Genomic DNA, 12,967 nt, shown 5'->3' with positions numbered 1-12,967 from the left:
CAATGTGAAAAGCTAAACTTGGACATGTTTACAGACACAGGCTCCAACCTGTAGCCCACGGCACAAGAATCAACCTGAATTTGACTCCTGCAGTACAGCAGGGAGGTTCTTACTGGAGTTCAAGACTATGTATCTGGGGGAAAAAATGAGCTCCAACTGGCTCATGCCTACAGAGTAGGGATATGGGGGTTATTAAAGGATTAAGAGAGCTAAATAGCTCAAAGACTAGAGTGCCACTGGAACAACTGGATATAAACTGGCTGTGAATAAGCATCAGCCAGATGGATGACTCCTAACCTCCAGAATAAGGCTTTGGAAGGACTCCTCAGCCACAGCTGAGGACTAGGTTTGATATGAAGGAGAGAATCCAGTGAGCAGGGTGGGGCTGAGATTATGGTGATATGCATTTCCAGTTTAGTGGTCCTTTGAAACACACAAAGGAAGGACAAGAGCTGACAGGATAAATGCCATTATCAGCCCATCTAACAAAGTACCTCAGAACAACTGACAATCTCTCCACCCCTGAGCAGCAAAGGCCTGGCATCACTCATGCTGGACCCTCAAATACATGAAGGAGTTCCTCAGAGGAATATAATGCACTCCTTGAAACAACTGACCAAAACCCAGCCCAAGTGCTGGCTTGTGTCACCTGAGAAGTGTCAGGACATCAGGGGCACAACATCACCTGATGACATAGGTTACTTTATCACAGGAACTGAGCTGTCTGAGGACATTGCCCTTTCCCTGTGACAAACACCATGAATAGGCAATTTCCCTTGCCAGTGGCTATGCCATGAAGCAGAATGGTCCTGCTAATTACTCACAGTGAGAACACTCTCAAGATACAATGGCTTATTTGGAAGCTCCTGCTGTGGGAAGTTTGCAGAAGGTCTGAATGAAGATCAATATCAAATATATTTGTTCTCCTGCTGAACAGATCCTCAAACACATCTGGGTCAGGCCAGACACTGGGCTGGGTCACAGGTTGCTGCTGGAGATTTCTTTCTTCTCTGCCTGCCCACCTGGGACAGTGTGGAAATCCTTAAGCTCTTCTTTGTCTTCCTGAATCTCCACCTTGTTCCTCTTGGCCATGATCTTGTTGATTTCCATGAAGGTTTTGTTCTTTGTCTCAGGAACAATAAAGAAGATGTAAACTATAGTGGCGAGGCAGATGGCACAGAAGATGAGGAAGCTGTAGGGCCCCAGTCCAGCCTAGGGCAATGAAAGAAGACAGAGCAGGGATCAGAGGAATAGTCCAGTTAAGTACATTACAGGATTTGGACATGCTGAACCCTGCAATAGCTATTTAAAAAAAAAAAAGCAGCCACAGTGATGTGCATGTATTTTAAGTTGAACGACTAGAAGTTAGGGATGGTTCTAGATTCTGGCTTCTTGTACCACCACCATGGATTTACTGGAAAAGGAGGGTGAGGGTTTGTTACATAAATCATCCTAAACTCACCAACTCCCTTTTCACAGGCTAAATATCAGCAACCATAGCAATTTATGGGCTACTGCTGGGGACCAGTTTGAACTGGTGACCTAGAGCTAAAATTGTCTCCCTGAGACACCCTCTATATCCCCCAATGGAAGACGGGGAACTTGCAATCTTTTCCTTGTTCCTGAATTCAGGATCAGACATTCACCTGCAAAAATAACTGCTTTCTTTTAAAGCATGTGCAACAGACAGATGTGATAAAAACACTGCTGATTAACATCAGTCTCTTGCCCTTAATATGTAATCCTGCATAGAGGTACTGGGAACCAGCTTGGGCATTTCCAGCTCTCAGGATTGAAAAGGCTCTCTAAGAACACAGGGGTGAAGATACTAATTTTGAGCTGAAGTCTTGCCCTGTCACGTGATTGCATCTTACCTCCATGTAGAGGAACACAAGCCCCACAGTGAAGTTGCATAGCCAGTGCACAGACCCACCCACCATGAACGCTGCGGGTCGGGACGACTGCAGGAACATCTCGGTGATCATCACAAAGGGAATCGGACCTGGAAGGTAGTTGCATATTTGGGAATCCCAAAGGCAATTCTCCCACTCTGAATTCCTAGATGACACTGTTCATTTCAGTGGCAGGCAATGGTTTCTAAACTACTAGTGTTTAGAAATACCCAATAAATCAAATAAGGGATTTAAAAAAAACAAACACAAAACAGGGCAACTAAATGACTTTCCTAAGCTCACACACAGAAATCAACCTCTTCTCTCCTATGGCTGCACCTTAACAGAGGTTGTCTGTAATTTCATGTGCCAGTGAAACCTCTACAGGAGTTTCAAAACTGCATTGCTGCATCCAGCAAGGCTCTGGCAGGGCTTTCCAAGCTACACAGACAACTCTACCATGCTGAGAAGCTGAGTCAGGACAAAGCCTTTCCAATATCCACATCTATCTGCATATCTCCTTGCTGCAAAGTGATCTGCAGGGCCACGCATATAATTTGACTTGCTTCTAATTTGATTTGTCACCTGCAGATGCAAGCATGCACCATCTCTGCCCAGTTGGTAGGGCTCACTCTCTCAGCGTAGTTTTGCTCGAGATCTTACTGGGGGAATCTCAGGCACGAGCACAATTGTGCCTTTGCTTTTCCTCTTTAAAGCCAGACTCTCCCCTGCCTCATGGACACAGACAGCAAATCACTGGAACATCAATAAGCCCAGCTGGCAATCAACAAGGTGCGTGGCCACACAGAGAAGAAATTCCATCTCCTTAGATTAGCTCCACAAAGCTTTTGATTTGAAATTCAATGTAACACTTGGCTTTACCCAGCTTGTGGAGGAGACTAGGCTGTACATACTTACTGGCTCCAATAGCGTGTCCGATGATGTAAACAATGACACACACTATGCTGAGGTAGGACATCCATGAGACAGTGGTCTGTGAAGAATTTAATCACAGGTTAGATGTGGTTCCTCTCTGAATGTCACCAACACATCCAAGGCACTGTTTGTAGTAAGATTTGAAGGCATTCTAAAGCCACTGTCACCCTCCATTGCCAGATAGGTCCATACTTCGCCACAAAAATCATAGGCTGGGTATGATCCTTGCTTCCAACAAATGGATGCAATGGGTATTATGACCACGACATACTGGAGGTGGTATTCAGACAAGCAAGATCATAGCTTTTCCTGGGTTTACTTTAGGTAGATATACAAGCAGAGAGTCCTTTCACACTGTCTCCTCTCCCCCTGAGTGTAGAAGCAACTTCAAAATATACCAATGGCATGTTCCCTGGAAGGTCCAGAAATGCACGGGTAGGCTCACCAGAGCCATTCAGCTACACACCTGGAGATTGAGGGCCAAAGTTAACACTGCACAGGAGAGACAGCACAATCCAAAGCCAGCAAGGAGAAGGATTCTCCTCCCCAGGGATTCCACAATGAAAACCTGAAAGAGAGAAGAGGGTGAGACACCAGACACCTGGGGCACAGCACTTATTCCAGCAAAATTTATTAAGGTAGTCTTTGTCTTTTAGGAAATTCAGTGAAATTTCCAGCATCTACTGATGGATGGTGGGCATGAAATCACCCAGGATGCGTCAATAACACTGAGAGAACAGGCAGGCCATTCTTCAGTACCCAGTCCCAGTGAGAACTGGGTGGAAGCCCTGCATGGTGACACTGGACAGCAAGAGGAGGGCATATCAGCCCAGAGACTGGAGATTGACAACTTCTGAGAAATCACCATGATTAATTACTTTGGTTAACATAGCTGCCTTCAACCAAGGGACACTGCAGGGCATCTATTGTGCAAAGCAGCTCACAGTATGTGTAAATAACAACCTGATTTAAACAGTGACAGACAGGGGAGACTGGACAAGCTAGAACCCTGAAGAACTCTAGTAGAAACTTACAGCAAGCAAAGTCATGACGACGTTGATGGCACCTATCGATACAGTGACATATTGAACATTATTGGTGTCCACACCTGCCGACTGGAAGATTCTGTCTGCATAGTAGAAGACCTGCAGCAAAACCACAGCTGTGTTTATGTGTGGCCAAAGGCAAAACAGGAATCCCGTTTTGGCTGCTTTTACATCCTGGAACTGGTGCACAGAAGCCTGAGAACTGAATTCTTTCATTTCTAGAGACGTCGGTGTTTGGATCCAGTCACAAGCACCTTACTCTAAAACATCCAAACTATCCTTAACAGGACAGCTTGACTCTGTATCTGGTACCTGTGTGTACTGGATTTGGTACTGGCCAGGGTCAACCCACCACAACATGACTCAGATCCAGTGTCCCTGATGAAGGGGTATTCCTGTGTCCTAGGTTCTAGCTCCTGTGTCAGCACTGCCCCACATCATCCACTCTAAAGTCCCATCCCTTTATTAATCACCCCACTGGCCTTTCCCACATGCCTTCCCACTCACCCCATTAACCCCAGAGAGCTGCTGGCCCATCATCATGACAACGATAGAGATGAGCTGCCATCGCAAGCCTCTGAAGGTGCACAGGCTGAGTACAGAGAACTGTCCTCCTTCCTTTTCTGACCGGTCTTCTTGGCGCATTTCTTCTATCTCATCATCCACATCATCCCAGCCTCTCAGCTTCCGCAGAGCTGGTTGGGAGAGGAAGGTGAGTTATGGACCCCAGAGAGAAGGTCTACAGTGAGCTCTCCTGCTTTAAATCAAGACAGAACAATATGTAAGCCATGGGCAGCAGTGCTTCCATGGCGGGCAGGCAGAGATTCACATACGCAGAGAAAGGAGCAATGTTGCAGGAATTCCATCCACCAGCAACATGTCAATGAAGTATTTCACACTTGCTTCACTGTCGGTTGCTGTCAGTGATGTTCCAGTCAGATCTATCCCATTCCACCTCCCCTTTCTTTAAAGGGTGATACTGTACCTTGTCGTGCTTGCTCTTCATTGCCCTTCTGTATCAGCAGATATCTGGGACTCTCAGGGAAAAAGGGCAATATAAGGAGCTGAATTAGTGATGGGATCCCAGTGAGCCCCAGCAGCACAGGCCAGCCTGCAACAAGTGAGACAAGACGACAACTGTGAGAAATCTTTCCCCCGTGGAGCCCACAGAGAAATCCCAAGCCAGGGCTTTACCTTCGGCATTCCCAAGGATGCTGTTGAGACCAAGGATCTGAGCTACAAGGATCCCAATGGTGATGAAGAGCTGGGGTACTACCCCAATAGCACCTCTCAGATTTTTGGGGGCCATTTCTCCAAGGAACATGGGAACCACATTGGAAGCCAGACCTAGTAGTTAGAGAACAATGTTAGACATGCAGCTGCCTGGCATCAGCGCACTCGCCATCTTCAGTAAGATGCCCCTTTCCCATGCAAGACCAAAGTGATCCCCGCTGGACCACAGTACTATGCAAACCTCAGTACATATGGAAGCCTCACACTCAAGCCCTTCTGCTCCAGCTGAAGATTTAATGCTAAGAGCAGCTGCCAGGCTTAGGAGAGTCAAACGCCAAAACAAAACCATTAGACTAGATAAATTTCCTGCCTTAGCTCACCCATTGCAACTGCTGCATGTTACAGATCACATTGTTTTCCTATGTCAGTTTCTTGTTTTCTCATTTTATCTCTACAGCATATCCCAACTCACTACTAAACCATGGAGCACGTCAGTCTTGCCAGCCCAAAGCCGATCAATTGAGCCTAAAATGCTGTTAGGACCCTTATCAGCCTGGCTCTGCACCCACTCCCTACAGCACTGCATGGGATACCCAGCCAGTCTGGGTTGGTTTGTTCCCTGTTACTGTAGCTCTAACACAGCCACTTACACCAGCAACTCACATACACCCTTCTCCTTGGCTTCCCACTATCTGCAGTAAATCTGCACGCCTTAAATTCCAGTCTCTCTGCCATTGTTTACCAGAGATCTTTAGTACTTCTGCAACACACAGATGACAACTGTTATTCCAGCACGTACAGCATTGTTACACAGATGTACGGCTAAAATGTGCTACCTGTGAAACCATCTGGTGTAAGAATAAGAAGCCTTCACATAGCCAAGAATATATTTATTGCTCTACCTTTACCATCCACTTACCAGCATATATTCCCATGATAATACGTGAAAGGATGATTACTTCAAAGGTTTTTGCTAGCTCTGAGGTTCCCATAAGGACTGCAGCAGCAATGGAGAAGAGGTTATTTATCAGCAAAGTGCCCTTACTGCAAAGTAATAGGAAAGGAGGCAGATTCAATATATTTTTTTTCTAAGGCCCCAATAGCAGATAGATGCCCTCTGTGTTACCCTGTCCAAAATGCAAATGAATCACTATCCCAAAGACTAATCAAAGAGAAAATGGTGATTGTCCCATTTTTCCTGCGGGGAATGAAGGCTTCAAGTAAGAACTGAAGTTTCTCAGGAAAACTGAGCAGCAGAAGCTGTGCCTGATCTCAGACCCCAGCCCAGGACTTTCAGCATTGCTCTCTACCTGGCTCAGCGCCCAGCATACGGCCTGGCCTTGATAGTTTTGAAGCCATATAAATTCCTCCACACATGGGAGACAAAAATGTATCGCTGAGTCCAGCATCTAATCACCAGCTCATCAAGGTGTGTGTGACACAGTTGTGCTCCTTATGGGCTCGGCAAGCTGGAGTGACCGGTGAGGCAAGCCTTACCTGAACCCAGCAAAGGATCTTAAACACCACCGTCACGTACCGGCCACAATTGTTGACCAGAGGCCACACCATGAGGGATCCAAACAAGCCACCCAGAGGATACATGGACACAGTGAGAGACCAGAGCAGCGTCTGGAAGCCACTGTCCATTGGCACCCCATTCCTGTCGAAGTAGGTTTGGTTGTAAAAGTCTTGCATGTACTGGAATGAAATACAGAGCAGGTTTAGCACAGTAAGTAAAATTTCCACGCTGTAAAAGCTAGTTAACAACAAATGACAAAGCTTTGAACAAATGTCTTGATAAAAAAAACAAAATGTCTGAGTTGGAAAATGAATGTAAGAGGATTTGCCTGGTTTCTAGAAGGGAAGGCATTTCTCACACCCCATCTCCTAGGCACAAAGCCCGAACAGCAGTGTTACACCCCTTAACAGCCCCCCTTTCCTTTCCTGGGAAACCACTTCTCACCGGGTGCCTGGTGAGTCAAAGCACGAAGTACAAGCATCTGCCCACAACCACCCATAATCTACCGTTACGGTCCTGCCTTGTTGTGTTTGTAAACCTGCTCCTAGGTCATGGTCCACTCCACAGTCCAACCTACCGGGGCTGGAGAATTGATCACAGACACGTTGTAGCCGTACTGGAAAGAAGATCCAAATGCAGATATGAGTGCTACCAGCGCCAGCAAGAGTGTCATTTTCTGCAGAGGGGAAAGGAAAAGCACAAACACCAGCTTAGAAGCAGGTTTGGCTTTTAGGCATAAACAGCATTCAGTAAAAATAAAGAAATACCCTAAGACTTGCCGTCTGTGTTTTTCACTTCATGTTACTGTATAAAGAAAGCTCAATAGGTTGTTTTCATTGTAGCTCATTTTGTTCTGCTTCATTTGCACATAGTCATTACAATAATTCATTCTACTCTTTCCTGGTATTGATGGATCATTTGGATGATGAATAATTTTTAAGTTATCATTCTTAAAATACCACCCTGCAGGGAAAAAAAAAAAGTTGTCTGCAATTATTCTTTTTCCAACATGCAAATTGGTTAGTGAAATAACACAGGATATTGGCACAGGAAAGCTTTAAAAAGAAGGGATTTCTGCATGAAGTGGCAAAACCCCTTTTCCTGTTCATTTGTTCTGCTTCCACATGCTGGCTTGTTCTGCCTCCCACGTGTCAGGATCAAGCTGTTTATGGATCTAATCCGATGGCCACTGAAACCAATTAGAACTTATCCAAGTAGCTCAGCGAGGGCTTGGCTGTGGGGTGTAAGAGCAGCGCTCTGCAGTTAAACAGAAGGGTGAAATTGCCACCTGGAGTAGGATCAAACACCAGCCACGTTTGTGGGTACATGCTCCTCAGGGTTACAAGCAAGCTGCTTTTCACAACAATTTAGTTGATACTCAGCCCTCAGGCTGGTCCTACTGTGTTGACTGAGCTGGTTTGTTTTTTTCTTTTTTTATAGCTCAGTAATGTATCTCATTACTGCTGCATCGATAGTCATTTTTCATTCAAACACATAAAATTTTCTGTCACCATCATTAGCCTTAACGTCTGCAAGGTTTTGTGTCCCAACACTCAACTCAGGTCCCTCATGAAGGATCTGTCATTTCCCTAATTGAACATTTGTCCAAATAGCTGCTGGTATTCTTTATATTCCTTATATCCCTCAGAAGCCCTAGCAGCTCACCTCCAGACATCTGCAGAGTTTAAGGCACTCCAGGAGATCAAAATTCAAGCTGATCACAGAGTAAGGATCAGGAGGAAACTGAGGCTTCCAGATACATTTTCTCGGAGTAGAATGTTGATATTCTCACATTGGTGATAAAAAGCAAGCTGCCTTGCTCTCATTAAACAAATCCCAGGAGCTCAAAAGAGCCACTGGTGTTAATTATACACATTCAGCACTTTTAAGAAAACCTCTGGCATACCCGAGCATTGCCTTGTGCAAGATTCCACAAAAATGCTGCTGTGAAAGGCAGCCCCCCAGCCAGAACCACCTGCAGCCTAAAACTGATTAGAAAGTAGGAAAGAAAACTCACACACAGAAGGGGAAAGTCACACAGAAGTTACATGGTAGGTCAGCTGCAGACAAAATCATGAGACTCAGTGCAACACTATGCTGCAGACAAACTGGGTTCAAGGACATACACATCTCTGCTCTCTGTATGAGACCAGTTGTGGACATGTTAGCCCAAAAGATCTTGGTCTTCTCCTTCCTCTACAAGGACCTGCAGACCTCACATAGCTTGCTCTGTAGCTCTGTGGGAGGCTCGAGTTGGAAGTATAGAGACCAGCACACTTACCCCCTTTGAACCTTCATTGTAGTCAGAGCTCTCCTGCTTCTCTTTCAACTTCATTTTGGTGTTGGAATCACACATGCCGAGTACAGGCTTTTATAGAAAAACAGACGACGCAGGGGATGGAAACGCCCCATGCAGAAAATCCCCCTCTGTGACTTTTCAGAGAGCATCCAATCAATGACAAGCTCTATCAGCTGAAGTCAGTTGTTGTCTGATCATTCCCTTACTCTGCATGACTCCCTCATGCCTTCTTTCTTTTCCTTGTTCGAGTCTGTTGCTGCTAGGTCAGATGTTCTTTTGCCAGATCTCGACTCAAAACAGAGGTGCTGCCTTGCTATGGGGCAAACAGGCTCTGCTGTCCAACTGGAAGGGCCAGACTTATCACAAAAGCTGCTAAATGAGCTGTTTTCCCCCAGCTATATGTACATCAACAAGGCAAGTCTATAGCAACAGAGGTGCTGCTCCTTCACGCTGCACCCAGGGGCAGCTGTGGACGGCGCAGCTAGAGAGGCTGGGGAAAATGGGGCATTCTGCAGGAGCAGCCTTGGCAGAGAAGGTGTTTGCCATGGGCCACAGCCATAAAACTGAACTGCATTAACCCCCCTGCAGCCACAAACTGTATATCTGCCCTTGAGTTGAAATACTGCTCGTTGTCCTACCTTACCCAGGGCACTTCTACAGTTCGCAGAGAACAGGTTCATCCTCTCAGATTTGTTTTTGACAGTGCGCAGAACACACTGTTTTACCAACCAAAGTTCCTCTCTCTCCACATGCCAGGTATACCACGTGTGGCTGGCTTAGTATTAACCTCCTACACTATGAGACTACTTTGAACAGTACAGGACTTGGTTAATAGTCGACTACAATTTCTAGAGTTTATCAGAGAAATGCAAAGTTCACAGATACCTCCAGCAGCCCGAGAAATTGGAACCAAACCTTGTTGTTACGGGTCCGTCTGTCTTTACAGCCAGCTTAAAAAAATGCATCCTCTTGAGCAACAGGAGTTGTTCACATGTCTTGCATGCGTTCTTTGGCTGCAGCCTCCCTTCCTGCAGGTGAAAGCATCCTGCTCTACAAAGAGGAAGGGGAACAGAGCCCTGTTGCTTTCAGGGTAGCGGAACTTAGTCCCTAGACTTCTTGTCATTTGCCTTTTATTGTTACAAGTTAACATCCTCAAGGATGCTGTTTGCTCAGGTATCTTGACAGTGGATCACACCTCAAGAACACTCATGTCTTTCAGGAACTACTCCTGCTTCAGTCCCATGTATCACATGGTGTCTTAACTCAAGAGAAATGCAAACCAGAATATTCATTTCACCCATAACTCACCTTTCTCTACCTTCCTCTGCATTTCCATTGAGAGAACGCAGGTAGCTGGCACTAGCCAAGACACTCTGAGCTAGCTCAGCTTTTCCCATGCTGGCTCCCAACATTGCTCAAAGCACCCCAAAACAAACAGGACGGGCCACAGCTCACTCAGCTTCTAGTTTAATTCTCACTTTCACAGATCTTTGGCCAGAAGAGGGGAAATGGAAAGTGAGCTGTTCTGCCCCAGGAGTGGACATGTGGCAAGGAGGACAAACTTCTTTCATTGAATTCCTGTTCTTTAAAGAGTATCATTCTTCTGGGAGCTCTTGGCAGAATGACAGCCACTCCGATACTCAATTCTCTATCATGGTTTTTAAACTCCTTCCCTGAACTTGAAGGAATAATCTTGACATATACAGAAATCAAACAGGACACGTATGTTTGCCATCAGAAATCCTTCACCAGAGTAAATATTTGCTTATGGCAGCAGAACACTTTGAATATTTGCCAAACACAGCAAGAGTCTGGTAACAACATCCATGAGGTGGTAACTGGCACTGTGATGATCTTGGAAGAGATCGATGAAGGGAGACAGAACGGTGAATGAACTTCTTGGACTTTCAAAGCAATTGCAGGGGTGTAACTTCAGCAGCTGAGATCCTGTTGGATTTGGGCAAAGAACAGAGCCAGTAACAAGCAAAGACAGCCAATTTTATAGGCATTTTACAAGCACATTTTCAATTTCAGCTACAGCACATATTAAGCTTCACCCTGCTCTTCACCCCAGTGTGCATTTTCCTGAAGACTCTACCTCAGCTCTGTATTTTATCTCCTCCGCACTTGTCAACCACACGGTAATAGCTCCCATGCATGTGTGCAGGGAACAATTCACGCTCAGCCCAATAGTCTGTGTTCAAAGCTGGATCCTATGAAATCCTGGTATCTTTGGCAAAAATAATTCAGAGGGGAGGCTTAGTTTCCAGGAGAATAAATCTGCTGGAGAACATTAGCCACGAGCTACAGAAAAGCGATGGTTAGATTAGGAGCTGGCAGTCAGCCACGCTGCAGTACGCCGATTGCAATGCTTGCAGTAAGGAGACTCAGCAGGAGACATCCCGCAGTACATGGCCGAAAGAGTGACATTAGCAGCCTGTCCACCTGCGTTTTGGGAAGGAATTGCATGTTCAAGGCTAATTCAATATCACATACAGTCCTGAGCTACAACTGGGGCCTCAAGGTGAAACAATAATTTAACTTATTTACCCGCAATTAAGTCATATACAGGTACTGCTTTATCAGCTGCATAAATAGCTTCCAGCCAACTATAAGGTAGATATGGCAGCCTGATCCCTAGCAATAGGAAAGGGGGTTGCTGCATAAATAAGCCCACTCTGCAGGTAAACAAGAGCTTTTCTTATTTCCCCTCCCCAGGCTCCACTGGCCATAACAGGCAGCCAGCACCCTCCCCACACATACAGCTCTTTCTGTCTTTATACACTTAAAACCTCTCTGTGAACTTCAAAGACCCCCAAGAGTTACTGGAAACCAGCACACAGCTCATCTCCCTCCCCTTCGTTCTGACATCAGCCCCTAGCCCATGTGTTGGAGCACACTGAGCGTAGGAGCTCCAAGTGGCAAAGACGTGCTCAGGGATGGCAATATTTAGGAGAGAGAAGCTGAAAGACAACCCTTGATGTGCAAGCTAACATTTCTCTCAAGGGCTTGTCGTGCAGTCAGAAGGCAGAGCGTTGACACAAAGCACACATTGCAAGTGTCCCTGACAGAGCAGCCAAAATACTGCAAGGAGCCTTCAATCACTTCTGACGCTGCAGAACAAACAAGCTTCCCTTTGCTTGCTGCCTACAGCATCTGGACTCCTGTCCTTGCCTGCCCAGATCAACCAGTTAAATTTGACACATCCACAGAAGAGCAGATAGCCCAGATGGGAAGCATCGTGCCACCCCAGTAACAGACACTGTCACTCAATCATGTGCACACAGCCATGGTCCAGCATCACTTATGACACCACGGGCCTTGGCTGCTTCCAGCCCTGTGAGACGGCCAAAGTTTGAACCTACTCTGAGAAAGGTTTATTCACAGGTTGGAATCACAGGGCAACCTACAAAGCAATACTCAACTGCCAGCCTGCCCAAGCCTCAGGTTTTTTTCCCCATAATGACTTGAATTCTCTCTATTTAGGCAAGTCCTGGGATGGCACGAGCTCTCCCCAACATTAGTCCCACCCACCTTACAGCCTGGCCTCATCTGGAGAAAGTACAATTCATAATCTCACGATTATGTAACATTTGTAATCTCACATAGCCAAGAGCCACAGTCCATAAGGTCAGCAGCTCTCACATAGCTGCGAGCCACAGTCCATAAGGTCAACCACTTCTCAGAGGTCTTTTCACAGTTCATAGCAATAAGCCAGTAAGAATGAACTACAATAACACATACTGGTGAACAGGTTGCTCAAATTGATGAAAGGTTTACACTTCTATACATATAAAAAAGATACGAAGAGGAACATATGTGCAATGTAGATGCAAGATCTACAAGGTAGATACAAATCCATTCTACAATAGAAAAGAATTGTCTTCCTGTACTTGCCTTAGTCTTTATGGTAGACAAAAGAAACCTGAAGGAAGATCATAGAATGGTTTGGGTGGGAAGGGATTTTAAAAATCACCTAATTCCAACCCCCCTGCCATGGACAGGAACACCTCTTCACCAGACCAGGTTGCTCAAAGCCCCA

General features: G+C 45.8%; 1 protein-coding gene across 2 annotated transcripts; it reads right to left on the bottom strand.

Moving 5' to 3' along the window:
• Positions 1-773: 773 nt before the first annotated feature.
• On the bottom strand, positions 774-12,967 carry LOC137671097 (solute carrier family 2, facilitated glucose transporter member 5-like). 2 transcript variants are annotated; one of them, XM_068414380.1, is made up of 13 exons: positions 10,234-10,258; positions 8,908-9,953; positions 7,204-7,302; positions 6,645-6,805; positions 6,027-6,151; positions 5,069-5,221; positions 4,860-4,985; positions 4,382-4,569; positions 3,863-3,973; positions 3,295-3,396; positions 2,811-2,886; positions 1,875-2,002; positions 774-1,212 (listed from the first exon to the last, which is right to left on the bottom strand). In XM_068414380.1, the coding sequence occupies exons 2-13, from the start codon at positions 8,980-8,982 to the stop codon at positions 979-981; spliced, it is 1,578 nt and encodes a 525-aa protein (XP_068270481.1). In that variant the 5' UTR covers positions 8,983-9,953; positions 10,234-10,258; the 3' UTR covers positions 774-978. The 2 variants fall into 2 exon arrangements, with proteins under 2 accessions (XP_068270481.1, XP_068270480.1); XM_068414379.1 differs by having other exon boundaries at positions 8,908-12,967.

Source organism: Nyctibius grandis, chromosome 17 (assembly GCF_013368605.1).
Source record: "Nyctibius grandis isolate bNycGra1 chromosome 17, bNycGra1.pri, whole genome shotgun sequence".
Lineage (NCBI taxonomy): Eukaryota > Metazoa > Chordata > Aves > Nyctibiiformes > Nyctibiidae > Nyctibius > Nyctibius grandis.
The sequence above is the reverse complement of the archived record's forward strand: the minus strand, read 5'-3'. Positions and strand labels throughout refer to the sequence as shown.

What these genes read in the sequence shown, in the direction of transcription:
- LOC137671097 (XM_068414379.1), bottom strand. Translation starts at nt 8,982, where the DNA reads ATGTGTGATTCCAACACCAAAATGAAGTTGAAAGAGAAGCAGGAGAGC. An exon ending in TGAAGAGCAAGCACGACAAG is followed by an intron (nt 4,570 to 4,859) that starts GTACAGTATCAC and finishes TCTCCCAACCAG; the next exon opens with CTCTGCGGAAGCTGAGAGGC. An exon ending in CTTTGGCCCTCAATCTCCAG is followed by an intron (nt 2,887 to 3,294) that starts GTGTGTAGCTGA and finishes AATTCTTCACAG; the next exon opens with ACCACTGTCTCATGGATGTC.